We start from the raw sequence: 22,467 nt of genomic DNA, 5'->3' as shown, positions 1-22,467 counted from the left end.
TACTACGATAGATTTCTTTGAAATAAACTAGTGAGTGTTCCAAAAGGCATTTGATAATGAAATTTAAAGTTAAGAAATCAGTGAGACTACTTAGTAATTTTAAAGTATGGTATTTGTCCACATCGTTTTTTCCTCTTCCAAAACTTTGGCTCTCATGGAGTAAAAGATTTGGAAAATAGTTTCAAGTCACAATCTAGTTCTGAGACAGAATTTTCTCTCTCTCTCTCTCTCTCTCTCTCACACACACACACACACACACACACACTTCCCGCTATGAATGGGCAGTGAAAGAGTCACCAGCGAACATGGGATAGACACATGTTCCCATAGATTGTCAAATAATGAGAGGACACCAACTCAAAACCTTTTATGCTGGTATGTAACACGGCCTCTCTTTTCTCCCATCACCCCTTCCTTTTCTCTCTTCTCAAAAATCTCAGAAATAAGTTAAAATAAGAGGTATGGTTATCAGAGAATAATTAGGCTCCAGGGGAGAAGAGACACTGTATTTCACTAATGCCCTAGGGTTGTGATTAGCTTATCATGATAGTGCCCATGGCATGGCATAATAATTCTGTCCCTCGCATTGTTTTCCTAAACTGCTGGAATACAGCATCCAAGCTGATCGGAGACAAGACAGCAACCACAGGCTCCCATGCCTTACATTTTCTCTGTGTTCACAATTGTTTTGTTTCCTAAACCACAAAGACGCAGCGCATTCACTTAATTATTTTGTGGAAAGTGGTTAATGAATGCACTGAAGCAATTCTTGTTCTTTTCTATTGTTGCTGTTTTATGTAGCTTAAAAGAAAACTCTTGTGCCCTGGAAAATTTAGGGAAGAGGGTCAGTGTAAGAAAATGTGCTTTCCCTGTGAAGGCTGTATAGAGTTGTGCTGGATATGACCTGCAAACACACAGGTAAAGGGGTTTCTTGATACAGAAAAACGCTTCAGTAAAGACGTGGCAGGTGTGAGACATCAACAAACCTCTAGTAGGCATTTTCTCTACCTTCCATGGCACATCAGACTCCTCGGAAGGATTAAGTAAAGGCCATTCCTAGCAGCCAGCAGTCAGCCTTCCCCAAACAGCGATTCTGTATACTAACTCACCTTCTGTAGATTATAAGAAAGCAATAGGGAAGTTTCGTAGTGTGTTTCCAGTGGATCTCAGGGCAAGTAGAGTCACAAATAGCCTTGGATTTGGGCCTCACATCTAATTATGCACTTGAATGGCCACTTGCAAGCTGACAGTAGCCATCTACTCATTTCCTCTCAAGAATTGTATCAGGAGAATGAAAGTGTCCCTGGCTCTATTCTGGTGACACGAAGGCAGCATCTGGCTTCACTGGTTTTATTTTTAAGTGCCTTAACTTTCCATAGCATATAGCAAAAAGAAACAGTTTGGTGTGTCCTCCACTAAGCCACGGCTTCTTCTGGGTCATTAGAAACCCGTCAGTAAGACTATCACCCAAAGAGAAATGAGTGCCCTTGTCTGTCTAGTCTGCAAATCAGCTTTGCTGTAAGAAAACTGTATGAGGACATCCTATCCCCCTGCCTCAGTCATCTGTCCATTCATTTAGCAGATGCTTAGTTAGAACCTACTGTGTGCCATCACTCTTGAGGTTCTGAAAAATCAAAACTGGCAAAAATCACTTGTTCTTTAAAATGCTTGCCTTCTGGTAGAGTTGTTTTTTTGTTTTTTTGTTTTTTTTTTTTTTGTTTTTTTTTTTTTTATAGATAGAACAGAAAAACACCCATTACAGTTTAACTCCTAATTTTCCCTGAGTCCCAGCTGTTCTCCTTCCCTGCCATAAACTAGATGTGACCTCTCTCCATAAACCTTTACTTTCATATGACTCAAACTAAAGTTTATACCAAACCAGTTGTTTGGGAAATTGACAGAGTCACATCAGACATCCCTGATACCAATGTTCCCCAATCACTCATGAAAAAGAAATATGAAGATGGCTTTCTGAAATCAGATTTCTGAGAGCCTCCTCCATAACCATAGTGTTTTTAGTGGATCTAAGTGAGCCCCAAGAACCTCCAGATTCTGATATGGAACATCCTAACTACCTCTTATAAACAAAACAAAAACCAAAACAACAAAAGAAAACTTTATCGCTAAGTGCATATATGGTTATGGCTATCATATGTAAATGAATGCACAGACCTAGAGAGTTATATATGAAATTATGTATGTTTAAAAACAAAAAAACAGGCACCTCTGACCAGATGGCCCAATATCATCTGAGCATCACCAGCTTCCAGGGTCACAGCACAAACATCTGGCCTTTAGGGATGTTCATTTGGAATCAGAGTAGCATGTGCTAGTAAATATCACTTGGACAAAAGATGGAAACTGCAAATAGGGCGAACTTGATGAGTCATAAAGTTACGTAGTTATCTTTGACCCTCAGTGTTTAAATAGAGCTGAGCATTTCACATCTTCATTTATGTTGTGGGAAGTGAAACTGGAAACTTTCCAAAAGTTGTGCCTTGAACTGTGAGAATTCTGCCTCACTGGAGTGCTCATTTTGGAGATGGCAGCCATGTTTGGAACCTGTGGGAAATGAAGAGCTTTTTAAAAGCTGATTGAAGGGATTTCTGAGGCTACAAGGCTAGCTCCAAGGTCTGCAGCAAACCCTTCATACATAACTATCTAGTCTCTGCATTCATATTTTTACAACCAAGAGCAGCATGTCTCTGGGACAGCTCCACTCACTTTAGAAGACATCAATTCTCAGATGAGTCTCCTTCATATTAACCTGAAATGTATCGCTTTGTAACTTTCATCCACTGGTTCCAATTTTGATCTCTCAAACTAAAAAGAATACCCTTTTGCTGTCAGCACCTAAGACTGTTTCATCCCTTGGATTTCTCTTTATGAACTAAATATTACATTTTAAACTTCCCTTAGTTAACTTTTGTTTCATGTCTGATCTTCCTTCTGGATGTTCTCAAAACTACACACACACACACACACACACACACACACACACACACACACACACAGAGTTGGGATGGCTTCTTTCTGGATGACTAACTTAGAAATAAAAGCTACAGAATTTGTCATATTCATCTAATTACCAAGGAGTGGGGAAACTTTGAATCTTTGAATCTTCAAATGTTGTAGAATGGTGCAGTCGAAGTAAATTTCTCTTAAGGACAGAAAGGTTTCCCAATAAATTCATCTTTTTTTAGTGAACACCAATGCCACCTCATCTGATTTCGTGTCCACTCTCAGAGATAAATAATTATATTACTTTTTCTTTGGGAATTAATGCTAAGCCTCAGTTACATTGAGACTGCCTAGTGTCTCCCAGATTGGAAGCAACAGAGTCAAAAACAAGGTAGCTCTAGGAGCTTCAAGCAAATTCATTGCCTCCATAAGTAAATCTGCAGTACCCACAAGTTCAATCCAGAACACAAAATAGGATTTTAAGTTAAATGTAAATGTGGTGTTAGCCCTCCATAGCTAATGAACTATCCCTCTATAGTTAATGAGCTACATGTAAATCCGGGTTCCATCATTTATAATTCCTACTATCTGGTATGCACCGAAAAAGTATTAGCTGCCATCATTCTGAATGTCATTCCTGGTGACAGTGAGTTTTCTATTTCTGTTACTAATTACTGCAAGTGTAGTTGCTTCAAGAACATATTATCACTGGGCTGACATCAGAGTATCTTCAGCCAGTTGCATTCCTTCCTTCAAAGGATGCTAGAGGAGCTTTCCCTTTTTTCTGCTTCTGGCCAGTGATTTGATTTCATTCCTGAGCCTTGTCTCTGTCTTCAGAGCCAGGGACTTTGGGCCACATCCTTCTCCTGCTTCCATATGCCTCTAGTTTTCGCTTTCAGTTCTTACTTCCACTTCCATGGGAAAATATCCCTATCTCAGTACCAGCCAACCAGCAACTTTAGTTTGTCTTCTCTATGTAGCATAGCATATTCACAGGTCCTAGGACTTAGAGCCGGGACATCTCAGGAGAGAGCATTGTTCTGCCTACCTCTTTCTTAAAACATACTCAATCTGGAACCAAAGTTTATCTGCCTACCCAGGATAGAAAGAGAACACACAGGAAGGCCTTGTCAAAGCGCCATAGCCTCTTGTTTCATGAAGGTCAGTGCTCTTGCACTGACCATCATCAATGAGTGCATGAGACTGCCAGTCTCTCCATACCAAGAAGTCACTCCTTTTCCCAAAAGCAAAGTGATGGGAATAAAAGTTATGGTCCTTTTACCTCTGGAAAACTAGGAAGAGGGGGGGGGAGGCCATTTATTTTTGGCAGAAACCACCTTTGAAAGAAAACAAACTAAGCTCTTTCTTGCTGATCTTGGAACACCAATCCTTGCATATGTAAACATGTGTTCTACCCCTGCTCTATGCCCTCCAGCCCCAGATGAAACTTTCTTAACAAGGTGACTACTTCTACCTTAATATGTGAGCTGGTTAAAGAACGAATTCTGTTTCTATCAGCATGAAAAAGTCACGTGGTCGTTCTGTGGACCCTGTTCACAGCTGGAAGTCTAGCTGCCATCTGTACCGCTCATGTCTGTCCATTCAACACCTTCATGTATGCTTTTTCCTCTTTTTAGTAAAGGAAAAGACTTCTGGCTAGTCTGCAGGTTGCCTAAAGGATCCACATGCAGTGAAAGAATGTCTGAGAGACTGGTTACTCGTTAGTGTTGACAACAACTAGGGAGTAGAAGCCAGACCTGGTGCTGGTGAGTCCCATAGTAGACAGCAGCCTTTAGGGCATCTGCTAACACTGTTTTTTCCCCTGCATCACAAAGACCTGACTAGGTATTCAGTCTGTGAACCACAGTTTTCATCTAAGGCAGTAAAATGCTGGATATATTGTTTACCCTGGACAAACCCTGAAGACAAGCCATCAAGTTCCCTCCATTGGGATTGGTATTAGGGATTTTCCAGTGTAGAGTTTTTACAGTAAGGAACATATCTAATCAGATGAGCAAAGAAATTTTGTGACCATATCAAAGTAAACATGTTTTACCACCAATCTCCTTTGACCATCTCACGTCTCACATTTTCTACTGTCACATACAGTTTTCACAAAAGGGCACAGGCTGTGCCTGCCACATGAGCTAGTGAAGACCACACTTTTGTCTACTACATTTCATTTTCTTTCCTTGTTAGCCACATTGTCCAAACCTCTAGGCTGGGAGGTGGGATATAACCTATGGTGAAGCAGGCTTCAAATGCCATGTGTGAAAGTTCTCGCGGTAGCACATAGGCAAGGCGAAGCGTATGTTGCTGGGCCCACTTCCATGCCTCCCTAACATTTCCCTGCAACCTCTTGTATGGTGTGGAGCAGCCTCCTACCAAAAGGCATTCTTGGAAAATGTCCTTTATATACTACCCCTTTCCTGAGCTGCTCTTTGTGCATTTTGTAAATCGTTTCAGTGAAAGTGAAAGCTGTGGCTCCCGGTGGAGCCTGGCGTGAATTTTAGGTAGATAGAACGCAGTTGCCTAAGACAGCCCATTGCTGTCTGCAACACTGAAATAGGAAAATATGTGGGTTGATGCCATTTAATTTGTTTCTGTGTTAGGCTGAGATCTTTTTTCTCTAGTATGCATCTGCTGAACATTTAGTTTTTAAGTACTTGACTGAGATTGGCCCCGTGACAAATCTGAATTTAAACAGATTGTTAAAATTTAAAAGGTTCTTAAAGGCAAGTCCATATTCAACTAGAAAGATGTCTTTGCAACTACGACAGAAAGTGGGGGCAAATTCTAAAGTTGTAGCCAGTGATGCAGAATATATAGAGCTGTATCACTGGAAGGTGCTTCATACAGTTAGCTCCTCACTCTATACCTGTCCTTTGCCTTCATCTACTAGGATTTCCAAATAATAATGAAACTACGACAAAAACAAAATAGTACACTGAGAAGTGAGGCGTGTATTCAGTCGACTTACTGTAGTCAGTCCCAGGCACTGTTTTTTTAATGAAGTAGAAAAACAGGGTGTCAACAGACCTGTGACTTGCACCCTGCTTCTTTACTGCTCGTGGCAGAATGGTCCCGTGGCCCCACGGCTCTTTCCTGACCATCTGTGTTCCCTGAACCAGGCTTGCTTGATGCTGGAGGGCCTCTCCTCTCAAACTCACCTCTCAGACCTAAAGGACCCCCTAAAATCATCCGTGAGTCATGGAATCTGCCAGTTCCAGTGTATTCTCTCTGGCCACTGAGTGAGATGACTCACTAAGATGAAGTATAGTATGCTGCTGCTGAGTCTCCTTCCCTCTGTCTTACATTCCCCTGTAGTTGACCCCAGGCAGACAGTGGGCAAACAGCTTCTAGCAACATGTTTGTCAGATGACCAAGAGCCTAGATTTTCTTCCCTCCATACCTCCTCCAAGTCTGCTTTCTGTTCATTTCCTGGACTGTGTGAGGATTATCTCATGTTTCAGCCTATTGTTTTTCGTTCACTTCTTTACTCTGAGGAATGCGAGGAAGAGAAAGAAAATCGGGCTTTGAGTAAAGTCAGTCTTCTGATAGGCACTGTACGTTGTGCCTATCGTATAGGCATTATTCTGACTATGTTCATCAGAACATATTCCCTGTGGTTTTCTTTGGCCCTGATGAAGTACAGGTTTTTTGAAAATATATGACACTCCTTTGCAATGCAAGAGGTTAGTTAGGCCAATGTATTTCTCTTTGGGGTAATTCTATAGTCATCTCTTATTAGTCTAGCCAGTGCAGTGCCTTACGGCTGCTGTTGACAGGATAGATCTTTTCGATCCTCTCACAGACTTATGAATCCACTTCTGAAAGCAGTATGTATTCAATGGGAGTCATACTTAAAAGTTTGAGCTCACCTTCTCCTGAGCTAGTGATGTATAGGTTCAGAATTTCCCATGTGAACAGCACCAGTGAACCACATTGCCAGGTGGCCACATAGTCATAGGAAAAACATCAGGCCTCTAGCTGTGTTGCTGAATCAGGATGTTCAGTAGGGTGCTGTGTAGCGGATAGGATAGTTTCTATTTTGAATGGATGTCAAGGAACAGGTATATTTTCAGATTATTTTATGTCTCTGAATCTTAAGTGTGCCTCCTTACTTAGTATGGTTAAATCTCAGCTGGGAATTTTTGTTAAGCAGTCTGAGCATGCCTACCTTTTAGTTAATACTTCTACAAATATAGTTGAATTTCAGTGTGTTCTTTTATTTTTTTCTTTTTTTGTCACATGCCTTTTTGTTTCTCTAGTCTTTTATGGTTTTACATTAAGTATATATTACAATAAATGAATATTTACTAATACAACATTTTAATTTAATTATTTTTTTCATGTTTTCAAATGTTATTACCTTAATGATTATCATAAATTATATTTTCTTCCCATTTATTTATTAATTTTACATCTCGATCACAGCTCCCTCCCTCCTCTCCTCCCAGTCCTATCCTCCCACTCTTTCCCCCCTTTTCTTCCTCCCCTTCTCCTCAAGAAAGGTGAGGCCCCCTACCAACCCACCCTGGCACATCAGGTCATGTCATGACTAAGCACATCCTCTTTCACTGAGGCCAAACAAGGCAGCCCGCCTAGATGAAAGTGATCCAAAAGCAAGCAACAGAGTCCATGTCAGAGACAGCAACTCAACTTGCTAAAGGACCCTCCTGAACACCAAGCTGCCCATCAGCTACATACGTGTAGGGAGCCTAGGTCCCAGCCCATTCTTGTTCTGTGGTTGGTGGTTTATTCTCTGTAAACCCCCATGGGCTAGGTTAGTTTACTTTATTGGTCTTCTTGTGGAGTTCTTGCCCCCTTTCAGGTCCCTCTGTTCTTCACCCAACTCTTCCACAAGGCTCATGGAACTGCACTTAATATAAATTATCTCATCAAAACATACTTCTAATTTATAGTCTTAGTTTCAGTAAGATAAAGAAATGTTTCTTCTATATAATTCCTTTCCTTCCAGCCTTTTAAATGTTATTTATATGAACAGTTTGTTAAAAACCTAGCAACATATTATAATTACTTTACATAATCTTTTCCTTTAAAGAAACTGTATAAAGGAGAGAGCAAGTAATAAATCTTTATATTTATAGGGTATTTATAATCTTATTTGGAATTTCTAGCTCTCTTCATTCTCAAGATCTAAGTTCCTAGCTCTCAGAATTCCTCTCCATCTTCCTCCCTTGTTTGGTTATTGTCAAATATATTACATTTCTTATACCGCATACCTAATCATTCATTTATATACATGTTAGCCTACTTACTTAGTTAAGAGGAAAAACTATTCTACTTTCTAATTACTTTCACTCTGTGTGTGTATGTGTGTGTTAATACCTACCTAAGATCTGTTGTAAACCTAAAGAATTTGATTATTTCTTATAAGCATATCTGGTGTCTGTGAAGTATTTTTGTTGTTTGTTTCTTTGTTTGATCTGGGAATTCTTTATTTCTGCATTTTTGAAAGATAATTTTGCTGGATATACTTTTAGTTTGGTTTTGGTTTTTCCATCATTAAGACTATCTTATTGTAAAGGCATTGATTCTGCTGAGAAGTCAGCTGTGACTCTTACTTGAAGCTCCTTGTTTAATGATCTTTGGCTTTGAGAACTTCCTCTGTCTTTGACCTTCAGTATTTACACTCATATATCTAGATACTGGTCCTTTGTGACAGTTTATTGTACTTAGAATTGGTTCATTTTCTTGAATGTGTCAATGTCTCTCATCAAATTTGAGGAATTATTAGCCATCATGCTTTGGAACATTTTTCTAGTCTTTACTATCTTTACTTTACTATCTTTACTTTTACTATCTTTACTTTTGCCCTGAGTTGTATATGTTAGTATATCCACGCTTATTTTTCTCTCAGTTCTTCAGAATGTATATAGTTTTTATGTATATAGTTTTTGATAGCTTCAAGTTCACTCATTTTTATATAGGTGCATGTCTGCTCTTGAGCCCTATGGTGAAATAATGTATTGCAGCTTTTTATTCTTCAACTGTAGGATTTTTCTTTTTTATATTCTTTGTCTTCTTGCTAGCATTTTTTGATGATGAAACATTGGCATACCTTTTTTTCCATTCTTTAGGCAGGATTTCCTTTAGTTGAGTATCTTTTTAATGTCTTCTTTGATTTCTTCACCTGCTAAATCTTAGTATCTGAACCCTTGTTGTCTGTTCTTTTGCTATGTATGCATCACATCTTATTTCTTGGCTTGTACTATGATGCCAGGCATTAACAGCCAGGCATTTTAGATAAATAATAAAGAAACTCTGGATCCTGATCCTCATCCTTTATTCCCAAACTAGCTTCTTGGTTGTATATTTGCTTAGCAACTTAGCAATATTAGGGTAGTTTAAAAAAAGGAAGATTAGGGTACTAAAGAGACTGTTGCTCTGCCATGGTGCCCTTGATATTACTCCTCAAAAGGCATAGCCTTGGGCTATAAGTGACAGGTTTATTTGTTTGTTCTTTCTCTCTTTCCTTTCTTTCTCTCTCCTTCCTTTTCTTTCTTTCCTTCTTTCTTTCTCTCTATGGCTCTCCTCTATTGCCTCTTTGCCTGATATGTTAGGTTCCTAGCTAATACATCTCTCTATTGTCATCACACCCATTGTTATTAGCCTTAGGACATTTGTAGTTTTGGGGGTGGGGTATTTGTTTGGTTGTTATTTATTTGGGGGTGTTGGTTGGTTGGTTTTTGTTTTGTTTTGCTCATGGCCTCTGAAGTCTGATCTTATTAAAGCCAAGCCCTTTTAGGGGTAATCTTTGAACTAGTCCTTAAGGAATTCACTGACCCCAGGAAGACACTTAACTGTCTCTCCGACTGCTTCATCAGCTATGAATTATCAGCCTACTCTTAAAATTGCTTATCAACAAAACTTTTGTTCCCAGTAGCACTTTTGGCTTAAATTTTCCCATCTCTGTTTCAAACAAATGTATCTATCACACCTTAGGGGCATTTGGTAAATTAGAAAAACTTGAGCAAAATTTTTCAAAGACTCCTGGTGCATAAAAAATACAAGGAAGTTTATGGTCTAACTGAGGTATCTAATAGGAGACCATTCAAAATACTTCTGGAACCCCAAAGGGCTTTAATTGTTAGAATGAATGAACTTAGAAATTTACAAAGAAAAATACCTACGTCAAAACTTAGTGTTGGGCTGGAGAGATGGCTCAGAGGTTAAGAGAACTGTCTGTTCTTCCAGAGGTGCTGAGTTCAATTCCCAGCAACCATGTGGATGGCTCATAACCATAATGAGATCTGGTGCCCTCTTCTGGCATGCTGGTGTACATGCAGATAGAGTACTATATACATAAAATAAATACATCTTTAAAAAAACAAAACTTAGTGCTATAGGTATTTCCCTCTGAGAATGTCGAGTAGTAAGCAGGCGCTCGCATAAACTTTACATAGGGGATCAAAAGCCACTTGAAAAGGTCTCTGCTATGTCTTTTCCTCTAGTACTTTGTGTAGTCAAATGGACATCATCCCTGAAGAGATCCATCTTCCACCCAGACCTCAAAGATCTCCAGAAATAACTTTTTTAATTTTATTTTTTTCACAATTTATTTATATGTCCCGACTGAAGCCCCCTCCCTCAACTTTTCCTAGTCCCACTCTCCCTCCCTTTTTCCCCTATCCCCTTCCCCTAGTCCACTGAAAGGGGAAGTCCTCCTCCTCTGCCATCTGTCCATAGCTTATCAAGTCTCATCAGGAGAGCCTGGATCCTCTTCCTCTCTAGCCTAGTAAGGCCGCATCGCCAGGGGCAAGTGATCAAAGAGCAGGCAACCGAGTTCATGACAGAGGCAGCCCCTGCTCTCCTTACTTGGAAACCCACATGGAGACTGAGCTGCCAGCTGACCGCTTCTGAGCAGTGAGTCAGGTCCTCTGCATGCATGGTCCTTGGTTGGTGCATCAGTCTCTGCAGGACCCCCTGGGCTCAGATTTTTTAGCTTTGTTGGTCTCCTTGTGGGGCTCCTGTCCTCTCCATGTTCTTTTATCCCCCCCAACCCAGAAAAAGAAAGACAGGCATGGCATACACTCACTTATAAGTGGATATTAGCTGTATAATCTAGGATAGCCATACTAAAATCTACTAATCATACTAAGATCTAAAGAAGCTAAATACTAAGGAGGACCCTAGGGAGGATGCTTAAATCTCATTCAGAATGGCAAACAGAATAGACACCAGAAGCTGTGTTAATAGAGGAAACAGGATGGGAGCCTACAATAGATGTTCTCTAAAAGACTCCACCCAACAGGGGATTGAAGCAGATGCTGAGACCCACAGCCAAACTTTGGGCAGAGTGCAGAGAGTCTTACAAAAATAATTTTTCAATAGTATTAAAGCTCACATTAAGAAATCATTACAGTTAAACCAAGGACCAAGAGTAGGAACCTGAGGGCAGGAAGTATGACTCAGTCGTTACGAGTCATATTTATGCTCCAGCATGAGGACTGGGCTTCAAATATCATTACCCATGTTAGGTGGCTCACAAATGCCTGTAACTCCAGCTACAATGACCCCAACTCCCTCTTCTGGTCTCTACAAGTACCAACAAACATATACACATATACTTTCACAAGCATATAAATAGTTAAGCAGTAAAAATCTTCGAAAAACTAAATAGCAGAGTCAGAGTTGGACAATGTATTTAGATCAATCCAAGGCCTTTGTTATTAGAACATTAACAGAAAGGAAGTAAAGCTAACATGTTTATAGAAAGGATTTGAAACTTAGAAAAGCAACTGATTATTGAAATGACCATAACCAATGCTTCTAGAAATGCAAACTGTAATGTATCATCCAATGACTATACATCTAAGAGCATTTGAGATACAGCTAAAGAAAGTTTGGTGAGGAAAGTAGTTCAACATATAAATTTGAGCAAGAGTCTCCTACAGTGGGATTAACAGCAGATAACATAGACTTGCAGAGTTGTCGTTCAGATGTTCCCCTCGGGAAGCAGCAAGGAGCACACTCACTCTGCTGACAAGACAAGTAGAGGTGGGCTCTTGCGGGGCGAGGGCTAAAATAAGGTTCTGCTCACCATGTCATCTCTTCAGTTACCAACTCTAAGTACCAAGGGGCCTGAGTCCAGTCCCATTTGTCTTTTACAGAAAAACTTTAAGGAAAAAAAAACACAGGTGCCTAAGTGACAACATCCCAATTGGCTTTCATTTTGTGCTTTCTCTCTCCATTTCTCTCTTTTTCAGTGGCTGCTTCAACCCCCAATTCTACTGCTGGTGCAGCCATGAATTCCTTGACCTCTCTTGGGACTCTGCAAGGATTGGCTGGAGCCACTGTCGGACTGAATAATATTAATGCACTAGCAGGTACCATAAACAGTGAGTATTTGCTGCTCTGGTGGACAGCCTTCCCCTAAATTCTCCAGAAACAGTCAGCCAGAATTGACTAAAAAAGGATCTAAAATGGGGAGAACTAAAACTTGGGATGGAGGAGCACATGGTTCAATAGGCAAAATTCCCGCCCCGACTTTATCTCAAAATAAACCAACCACAGCCCACCCCAGCTTCTTTTCAATGTGCAGCATAAGTTCAAATCCTTAGATGGCTGTGGTTTGACAGATAGAACCTGAAATCCAGAAGTTTGATTTGGTGTTGGTTTTCTCAGTCCTGCTGCAAGGCAGGGTATTCTAATAGAAAAGTTAATGGAGTAGAAGCTGGGAAGCATGTGCCAGCTCTACTGCCAGTCAGCTGTAAGAGCTCTGGCAGCTCAGCTCCCTCGCTGGCCTACAGTCTCCACTCGAAAACTGAAAATTCTGGGTCCAGTGATATCAAAGGTATCCTGCAGCCTGAAAAATCAAAGATCCCAGACAAGTGTAGGAGCAAAACCTAGTCATTGGAAAGCCGGAAATAAGCTTGAGTGGCAAGGAGGTATTGCTAGAAAGAGAAGTGTCTTCATTAAGTACCCAGAGTTATGCTTGCCTCACAGTAGAGACTGCTGTGACAGGCAACACAGGATCTGGACAAATAGCTTACCAAATGACACTTGATTCATTTAGAGAGAACACTAGCCCTGCCCCACGCAGCCACCTGCTGATACTTACATGCATGTGGGACAGTGCTCAGGCCTGAGGATGAGTCACACTCAAGGACAGAGTGTGGGCTTCTGCACTAGGGAAACTAGCCTCATCCACAGGGAGGACATCTAACTTGCCCGTCTATCTATTTGGTCACCCTAGTTACCCAGGAGGTCCATAACATCCAACACAGTTTCTGCTCTGTGGACCTTGTCTGCCAGATGACGCAAGCAATGGAACACTGCCTGCTTACATTTTTAATAAATGAGTCCTGGCCATTTACCTCACTTTAAGTTCTGAGTCAGTAAGTACTGAACGGTTTTACTGAGTGGTCACTATCATAATTATTTTAAAGCAAAAATCCTAATTTACATTTAAAAGTTCAAAGTAATAATTTGAAAAAAAAAATGTGATCAGTAAGATGGCTTGGCGCAGGTGAGGGTGCTTGCCGCCAAAGCTGATGAACTGAGTTCAACCCCTGAGGGACTCACCTGCTAGAAGAGGACACACTTGTACAAGCTGTCCTCTGACCTCCACAGCATTCTTTTCTCCCTCTCTCTGCCTCTCTCTCACACACTAAACAAATGTAGCAAAAAGTTTAAAGAGTCTAAAATGATTCTGCATAATTATTAACTTGTATAAACCTGGTAATAAAACAGTACTTTAATAAGTAGATAATCTTCCAGTTTAAGTCTTTCTTTTAGATGCTGTAGGGAGAAACCCCCCCCCCAAAAAAAAAAAAAAAAAAAAAACACAACTGAGTTTTATCTGACCCTAAAGAAAAAAAAGTTTCTTTTCATGTGTCATAGCTCTTAATTGCCATATAGTACATGGACTGGTAAACTTGTGAGAGCCAGAATGTTTTATTCCAGTTAAAACTGCCTCCAGCTTTTACATTTTTCAACAGCCACCTAGGAGCCTCGAGGCCTGAGTCCTGTCCGGTGCAGCTCCTCTTTTTGACCTTGTCCACAGCAGTGCCGGCCCACTTGCCCTTCACCTGGGTTTCGGGGGTGCGCATACATCCCTCATGCTGCTTCTCTTGCCCCAGGGCCTAGTTCCCCTCAAACAAGGACTTTGATCTGATCGCCAGCCTGTCCTTGGTCTGCAGAGTAACAGGCCAGTGGGAATGGTTGTCCTCCTCAGCACGTGCTCATGACTGCTGTGTGTCCTCTCGTCCGTGTCCTGTGCACCTGCTTTGTTTTGTGTTGCTGGGATTTTCCCATCTTTATTGTGAGGACCCAAGGGGGACTTTGTTGAATGAGAAACCACAGCTTGTCCTTGTGTGGGGTGATATGTTACACAAAGTTTGCTCTGGCAAGGACAACAGTTGAATAAATTGAGTTGCTATTTTTCATTCTTTGTAAGTGGGCTAATAGGAATATGCATAGTTCCTGACAAGTTAGGAAAGAATGCTCTTAATTTCATATATCCCTACCTACCAGTCAGTGTGAACCAGGAACAAAATGCGTAATTAAACAAAAGTGATACACAAATGGAAACATATTCCTTCTTGATTACTAAGTGTTAAGTGCAAACATCTAAACACCTCAGCATCAACCTAGAAGGAGTATTTACTGCTTGTCTCATTGAATATTAAGGAAAACCCTCAAACAGGTCTTTCACTTGCTTGGTTAGTGTCATCCCAAGGTACTTTACTGCTAGGTATATACCCAAAGTTTGCTCAAGTACACAAAAGGGATATTTTCTCAACCATATTTATAGCAGCATTATTTGTAATAGCCAGAACCTGGAAACAACCCAGATGTCCATCAACGGAGGAATGGGTACAGAAGTTGTGGTATTTTTACACAATGGAATACTACTCAGCAATCAAAAAGGAGGAAATCATGAAATTTGCAGGCAAATGGTGGGATCTAGAAAAGATCATCCTGAGTGAAATATCCCAGAAGGAGAAAGACAAACACGGTATATACTCACTTATATAGACCTATAAGATATGATAAACATAATGAAATCTATACACCTAAAAAAGATAATCAAGAGAGCGAACATGGGGTAAGATGATCAATCCTCGTTTAGAAAGACAGATGGGATGCGCATTGAACATATGACAGGAGTCTACTGAGCGCATTTGAAAGACTCTAAATAGCAGTGTTTTCAAAGCAAAGACTCATGACCAAACCTTTGGCAGAGTACAGGGAATCATAAGAAAAAAGGGGAGTTAGTCTGATGAGGAAAGGATAGGAGCTCCACAAGGACCAAATATATCTGGGCACAGGATCTTTTCTGAGACTAACATGCAACCAAGGACCATGTATGAATGTAACCTAGAACCTCTGCTCAGATGTAGCCTGTGGTAGCTCAGTAACCAATTGGCTTCCCATAGTGAGGGGAACAAGGACTATTTCTAACAGGAACTCAATGACTGGCTCTTTGGCCTCCCCACCCCCCAAGGGAGGAGCAGTCCTGTTAGGCCACAGAGGAGGACTTTGCAGCCAGTCCTGAAGATACCTGATAAAACAGGATCAGATGAATGGGGAGGAGGTCCCCCCTATCAGTGGACTTGGCAAGGGGCACGGTGGAGATGAGGGAGGGAGAGAGGGACTGGGAGGGAATGAGGGATCAGGACACGGCTGGGATACAGAGTTAATAAAATGTAACTGATAAGAAAAAAATAAAATTAAAAAAAAAAAAGGAAAACCCTTTTAAGGTGGAATCTCTCTAATTCAGTCTTTTTCAAAGGAAATGATATCACCTGTTGAAGATAAATCTCTTAAAGTAATCAAGAAGTACTTTTCTGGACAGTCAGCTCCTAAGACACTTGCATATTGTGTCCAGCTGTGTCCCAGGAATGGTTATTGTATGGTGTGATGGCTACAATAATGAGAGGATTCTGGTGTTCTGAGTAGAACCAACTATTGTTCATGATCAAAGCATCCAGAAAGAAAATAGGTAGATGGCACATCTTAGCCTAGACTTGGTGCTCTTCCCTGCTAGAAGGCAAGCCCCTCTCTAAAAGGGTTCATAGATAAGTTGCTTGGTTAAACTGTTTGAAAAACCTTTTCCTTCCTTTACCTTACATATTAATGAGTGAAGCTTAAAAAAAAGAAAAAGTACAGCCCTCTAAAGATAAAGCCAGAGACCAACAAGATAAAAAGAACATGACTTATTTGGGGCTCACATCTAGCTAGTTTGAAGATTTTATAGTTGTGTTTTATGTATTAATATCTAAATTAGGATAAAAATCCTTTGTGCAGATATATCTACCCAAGAGCCTTTCTCTGATTAGTTATTTCTAAATGTAAATGAAATGCATCTTTTTTTTTTGTTTAAATTGTGTAATTCCCCCACATGGTTAAACATATTGTTCATAAAACTATGACTCTTTTACTGTAATGAGTCAAAATCCTTGTTGAAGAGTGATTTTGAAGTTCTTTTCTGTGGATAACGGAAGAGAGGACTTAGGCCTATTACCCTAGCCTATACTGCTCCTTATTTACATTGTGGATTATTGTCTTCATCCCTCTGCTGGAAGTTTGTAAAGATGAATGCCATTTCATACCAGAGCACAACCCAAACACCTTTGCAACTGTGATCTTACCAACACAGATCTTACCTAATTCCAGGTGCTTTCCCCTGATCCTCGTTTATTGGCTTGTAGCTTAGCAGGCTACATGTCATCTATTCAAAGGAAAACTTACCCCAGTCAGGGGGTCATCAACCTGTTCTAATGCATTCCTTACTTTCCTCTCTTTTTATGTGATCTGTATCACCTGCAAGAGCGGCTGGCAAATGAATGTAGTCTGCTTATCGTACCCTCCTTCTTGTTCTGCCTAGTACCATCTCCACAGTGCTAACAAGAATAATTGTTCATATGTGTGGCTGTGGCTGCCATTTTAACTAATTTAGGTCTGTAAATGAAGACCTCTGAAGAGTAATTAAATGTAAAAGACTTAGTAGTCAGGTGACATACGAACTATACTATCAGGCCAACTACCCAGACCTCCCTTACAGAGGTTTGTCACACCTGTCATTTTATCCAGGTTTTTGTTTGTTTTTGTTTTTGTCCAAATAGCATGCATGAGAACGTAGATGAATAGGGAAAATAATTGATCCATTCAGCTTTCTAAAAAAAAAAAAAAAAAAAAAAAAGCCTTAGTCTTGTAAATGTACATATTTTATTCAACTAAACTTTCTTCAAACCTCTACTACTATTGTCCAAGGCTTTTAGAGGTAATCAGATACTGACAGCTGAACTGATTAGAAGAGCACAGGTAATAAGAATTGCTCTCAAAAGTTGACCTCCTCCTCTGACAGCTCTACACACACTCCCATGCGCTCCTTTACCTGTTAATCCTTGAATTTGGTTAGCCCATATCATTTTCCAGGATAGTATAAACATTCTCAATGCATCTGTGTTTGAAAGAACTTTTTCATCCCTCCTATTCTTCATTCAAAAGATTTATGTCATAGAAGAGGGAAGCTTTCCCACAAGTCTCTACACAAGCTTCTGACCGATCCCCCCACACCTTGTCATTTATACGTCATCTACTTCATGCCTCCCTGTAACCGTCCCCAAGCACATAAGGCTAGGAGTTGTCTTCCCCACACATAGCAGCAGAAGCAAGCAGAGCTTCTGGAAAGTAAGTGTTGGTTGGAGTATAGTAGAAGAATACAAGCAGACATGGCAAAATACTACCCAGAATAATGAGGACTAAGCTGGACTGTTGTTTGGTGAAATTGCAGGCTTCCTACATACTCTATTTGGTCCTGAAACCTCCTTCCAATATTCTGAGAGGATGAAGTTCATTCTGTATCTGTTTAAGGTAGAAAATGACAAAATGGGAGACTTTAGAGGTACAACCCTCCAGGTATGGGGCTTATGTGACAAGCTGTGGTAGAGTGTCTGGTAGCTGTGGAGCTATTCATTAGAGCGAAGCTTAGGCCTCAGCATATCCGTGTCAGGCAGCTGGGTTACCCACGGTTCCAAAGGCTTCTGTGCACACAGGAAACCACACGCTCTGGGGCAGAGGGCAAGTCACAGTCCTTCCGGAAGTCTATCCTATAATGCAATTGAATTCACACCTGATGGCCTGCATTTCTAATGCCTGTTGTGTTACTCAAAGAAGCACTCCAATGGTTTCAAGTTGTCTGACACACTCCTTTAGCCCTCTCAGAAGGATCACACACTTACTGAGCAGTAAGTATAAAACATAACCAAAAGGGAAAAAGAAAATTACTCTTCAGTCCTTTGGCAGCCACAACAATAGGGATGAGTGGGAAGAAAAGACACAGAAAGGGAAATGTGATTAGCTACTGTCGAGGGGTCACTGGGGTGATTAAGAGGACAAATGTTCTCTAAACTCGTTCACTGCGCTTTTTCTGACAGCATAGAGGAGAACAGGCTTCCTTGTAATAAGAACCCAGTGCAGGTGCAGTGGGCCCTCTTCTGACCAGCACCTCTTAGCTGACTTCTTCTGTGCCTGCTGAGTGACTTGAAATGACTTCCTTTCTCCAAGGACTAGTATTTCATTATTGAGGTCTACAGACTTTTCCTTTCCCGGCTTCTGTGAAGACACTGTTGTACCGCTCCTCAAGGCCTCGTTCAGTCTCCTTAAGCCCCGCAATAGAAAACCCAGACCCAAAGCACTAGGAGAGTCCTCCACTCCTAAGTCATGGTTAACTTCGTAGCTCGCGTGTTTTCCTTTTAGTCTGAGAGATGAAGTTGTCCAACTAACATAAGCACAAATGGTGTGAACAGGACGTCTCCCCTGCCTGTCCTCCTTGAGGGCTGTGGGTAACGCTAACGAGACTGTTAACTGCTTCTGGTACTTGATTTCTCAGATTTTGCAAGCGTCTCATAGTGACTATCCTCCATTGCCATCAAGATTAGCATTATTTCTAGTAAATTCTTACTCGGAAACAGATCTTTTTTTTTTTAAGCCTTTTTAATCAAAAAGGAAACCAAAGGCAATTGTGTTGTTGCTAACTCCATTTCCTGAGTTCATATGAAAGTTCATACTCCATGAAGCATTGTTTGTTTTGACTCTGTGTTGAAGGAAAATGTCACAGTCAGCAGCCAGAATAGAACAGCCTGGGTACAAGAACAAAATCACAAACCAGTCTACATTCACATCCCCCACGCTGCTGCCAGAATCCAGCTTATAGACCGTGTCCCTCCAGTTCACTAGGAAACATTGACACTGCTTGCTGTGAGTTGTGTGCTCACACACACACACACACACACACACACACACACACACACACATCTTTTGTAGTAGCTTGAGGTGTCCTGCTCAATTCTGAGCCAGCTGGGTTACATATTCCTGAGGCCCCAGTCCCTCCCAACATCCCTTGACTGTTTAGAAAAGAAGACCCACCTGCTCCGCCACTTCCTCATCACCCAGCTTGAGTGTGAAGGTTTCTCTGCCGCCAGGCTTCCCAGACCACCCATGGCCTAAGAGCCTGGTCAGTGGACAGCAGCGCACGTATATGATAGGCCTCAGCCACTGAGCTTTGGTTTGCGTTGGCTTTGGGCTTGCCTTTACATGCTTCTAAGATCTAAGAAGCAGAGGCATCTATTTCAAAAAGACCCCAGTGGTACTTGCCAGCAGCACACTGCATGGAATGGCTCTGTCTGACTACGGCACCTCACTGGCGAAGGGGGGGAGGGTGGTCATTGCTTAATTCTTTTTTTCTCCACATCACTGTGATTTATTTCTTCATATGTGTCATGTTTTGTTTTCTGTTGGTTTAACTGGTGTGTGAGCTGCATGCACTTGCTGTTGTACTGTGTCAAATGATTCTCTGACTTCCTTTGGAAAGCACTAATGAATAAGTGCTATTTCTCTTCTCTATTGTTGGGTTTTTTGTAAAGTTGCTCAAATGCTCTCAGGTATGGCGGCTCTGAATGGAGGACTTGGCGCCACAGGCTTGACGAATGGCACGGCTGGCACCATGGACGCCCTCACCCAGGCCTACTCAGGAATTCAGCAGTATGCGGCAGCTGCACTGCCCACTTTGTACAGCCAGAGCCTGCTGCAACAGCAGAGTGCCGCAGGCAGCCAGAAGGAAGGTAGGTGTCCACCTGCACCCAGCGCCTGGCGGGGCCAGCCAGACCTGCGGTTGCCTTGAGAGCATGACTAGGAGGTGCTGGCTTGAACCAATGCCGTAAGGGAGATCACCCGCCTAATTTCTAGTATTCATGTTAAAAAAAAGTCTCAAGCAAGCCCTTTTTCAGTCTTCTGTCCATCTTTTCTTTTTCTTTTTTTTTTTTTCAGTTTTTCACTTACCCCTGAAGAAGTTCTCATCCATCAGCTGTTTACAGAAAATTATTTACTAGTTGCTACCATCAAAAATGCCTAGAACTTCCTCTCCCTGGTTAGCACGAGCACGCGGTCTCTCTCCTCACTGGGAGGGTACCATTTGCGTCAGGCTGGTGTGAGGGAAGACCTCCTCTGAATTCCCCATGGTCTTGGTGTCCGCATCCCTTGAAGTTGTGTAGGTGCCTCTCACAAGGAATAGTTCTGACTAATCCTGGAACCCACGGCTAGAACTGACTTAGTTAGTCTATAGGGGAGGGTGTCTTCTGAGAAAGAAGGAAGTGATGGATTTCCTGGAGTACTAAGTACTAAGACTAAATTAAAGCTAATTATAAAACAGTTAATTGCCTACTCCAAAAAAAAAAAAAAGGTATTTTATCCTTCTTCCTTTTGATTCTTTTGTTTTATTGGTTGGTTTGTTGACATAGGGTCTCATCTGTAGCCCAGGCTGCCCTTGAATTTGTGCCAGTCTCACTGGCCCCGCCTCCTGGCCACTCTTACAGTGGTACACTACCACACGCAACTGTTCTAATTTCTTTACTGACTGAACCTGCTTTAGAGAAGTCAGCAGTGTGCTGTTTTCTTTCTGACTTATTCAGAATATGGAAAAAGGTAAATCAGAGAAGAGTTTCTTTGTTTTTATTTTTCTTTCCCTTTTATCCTCACTCCATAGTTATAAACTGCTTTTGCTTGGATATTAATGTAAAGAATCTGGTAATCTAAGCGATATCATAGTTTTACTCTGCAAAGTTAGGAGTTTTTAAGGAGCTACAATTAAAAGTGTGAAAAAAGTAGAAAATAAATTTTCCTTTGACAAAGAGCATAGAGATCTTGAGAAAAAGAAAAGAATAAACGAAACCTAAGTCACTTCTCATTATTTCAACCCTCCTTCCCTTTCCTCTCAGCTATGACATGTTTCATGGGTTTTCAAGCATGCGTAGCTGCTTGGACAACTGTGTCTCACTTGGTATTTGGAAGGGACCCAACTTTATGAATATCACAGGTCTCCCCTAAGAAAGCCTGTCTTTGTTTAGTCCCTGTAGGGTCTGAGAGTCACTGTGAGAAATAAGTGCCATAGGAGGTAACCTGGAAGATGACCAAGCTAAGTCTCCTAAGTGGCTCCAGAGAATGCTGGTTCTCTCCATTACCCTCATGGCTTTACAGGACAATATAACTTTTGTCACCCAGACCTAACTGCCACCAAAAGGTTAAAAAAAAAAATCAGTTAAAGTCTGGGCCATGTAAGAACATTTTTCTGAATGACTTCACCTCAGCCCACTGCCATAAGCTGCTTGTCTTTGACTAAGGACCAGAAGTCATGATTGCCAAGCCCTAACTCCAATTTAGGGATGTTGGCTATCAGTGATATGCATTAGGGCTCTTTATTTTTGGCACTAGCCATAGCTTTTGGTTTGTTCATTTCATTGGTTTGGTTTGCTTGTATCTTTCTCTAGCCCTGTCTCTTGCCTTCTCATACCTCTCTCATGATCACCTTCTCATCGGTTAATCTAGGTCAAGAATATCATCTATCTATCATTAGTTTAAGTAAAATGTAATTTAAAATACAAACTATAGCAAGAAGGGGGAAGACAGGTGTACTACTCGGCAGATTTTCCGATTCCCTAACTTACAGCTCTGTCCTTGTACCGACCTTCAGTTGGAGCTGAAATGTTCCCTGAAGTATGTAGTCATGGACTCTTTTCACCACAGGAAAAATGAGCCATTTAGACTTGGCAAAGAAATTATTTAAATTAATTCTTCCATAGCTAAATTTTGTGAAGGACTGTGGCATTCCAACAGAGGTAAATATCAGGAAATTCTGCCACCTTTCATGCCATTGTGAACCTCCTCTGGCCACTCTCATACATCCCCATCTCTCTCCCTTTACAGGAGGCAAGTTTTATACCCACAAGCCATTGGGGCCCCCAACTGGCACTGTTACTTTAGTGTAGTTTTGTTCTGACAGATAGATGCCTCAAGATTTTGTGCTACCCTGGGCACCCTGTAAGAAATACACAACAACCAGCCTGTAGGGACCAGTAATGTAGCACAACTGCCAGTGGAGGTGTGCTAGGAGAAAATGCACAGACAAAGGGTGAGTTCTGAACAGGATTCCGTGTGTGTGTGTGTGTGTGTGTGTGTGTGTGTGTGTGTGTGTGTGTG

The 22,467-nt window shown here is 41.2% G+C and overlaps 1 protein-coding gene across 8 annotated transcripts in view; it reads left to right on the top strand.

Annotated features, from left to right (window-relative positions):
- Positions 1 to 22,467, top strand: part of Celf2 (CUGBP Elav-like family member 2) — an 837,937-nt gene that overhangs the window by 805,466 nt on the left and 10,004 nt on the right. For 6 of the 8 annotated variants that reach the window (XM_055593762.1, XM_055593759.1, XM_055593755.1 and 3 more), the window contains 2 exons: positions 12,195 to 12,314; positions 19,860 to 20,057. In XM_055593762.1, coding sequence (XP_055449737.1) covers positions 12,195 to 12,314; positions 19,860 to 20,057 — 318 coding nt within the window. Of the gene's footprint in view, positions 1 to 12,194; positions 12,327 to 19,859; positions 20,058 to 22,467 lie in introns of all 8 variants that reach the window. The other 2 variants (XM_055593757.1, XM_055593756.1) reach the window with 2 other exon arrangements.

The sequence above is a fragment of the Psammomys obesus genome, unplaced genomic scaffold (genome assembly GCF_907164565.1).
Source record: "Psammomys obesus unplaced genomic scaffold, mPsaObe1.curated_primary_1811, whole genome shotgun sequence".
NCBI lineage: Eukaryota > Metazoa > Chordata > Mammalia > Rodentia > Muridae > Psammomys > Psammomys obesus.
The sequence above is the reverse complement of the archived record's forward strand: the minus strand, read 5'-3'. Positions and strand labels throughout refer to the sequence as shown.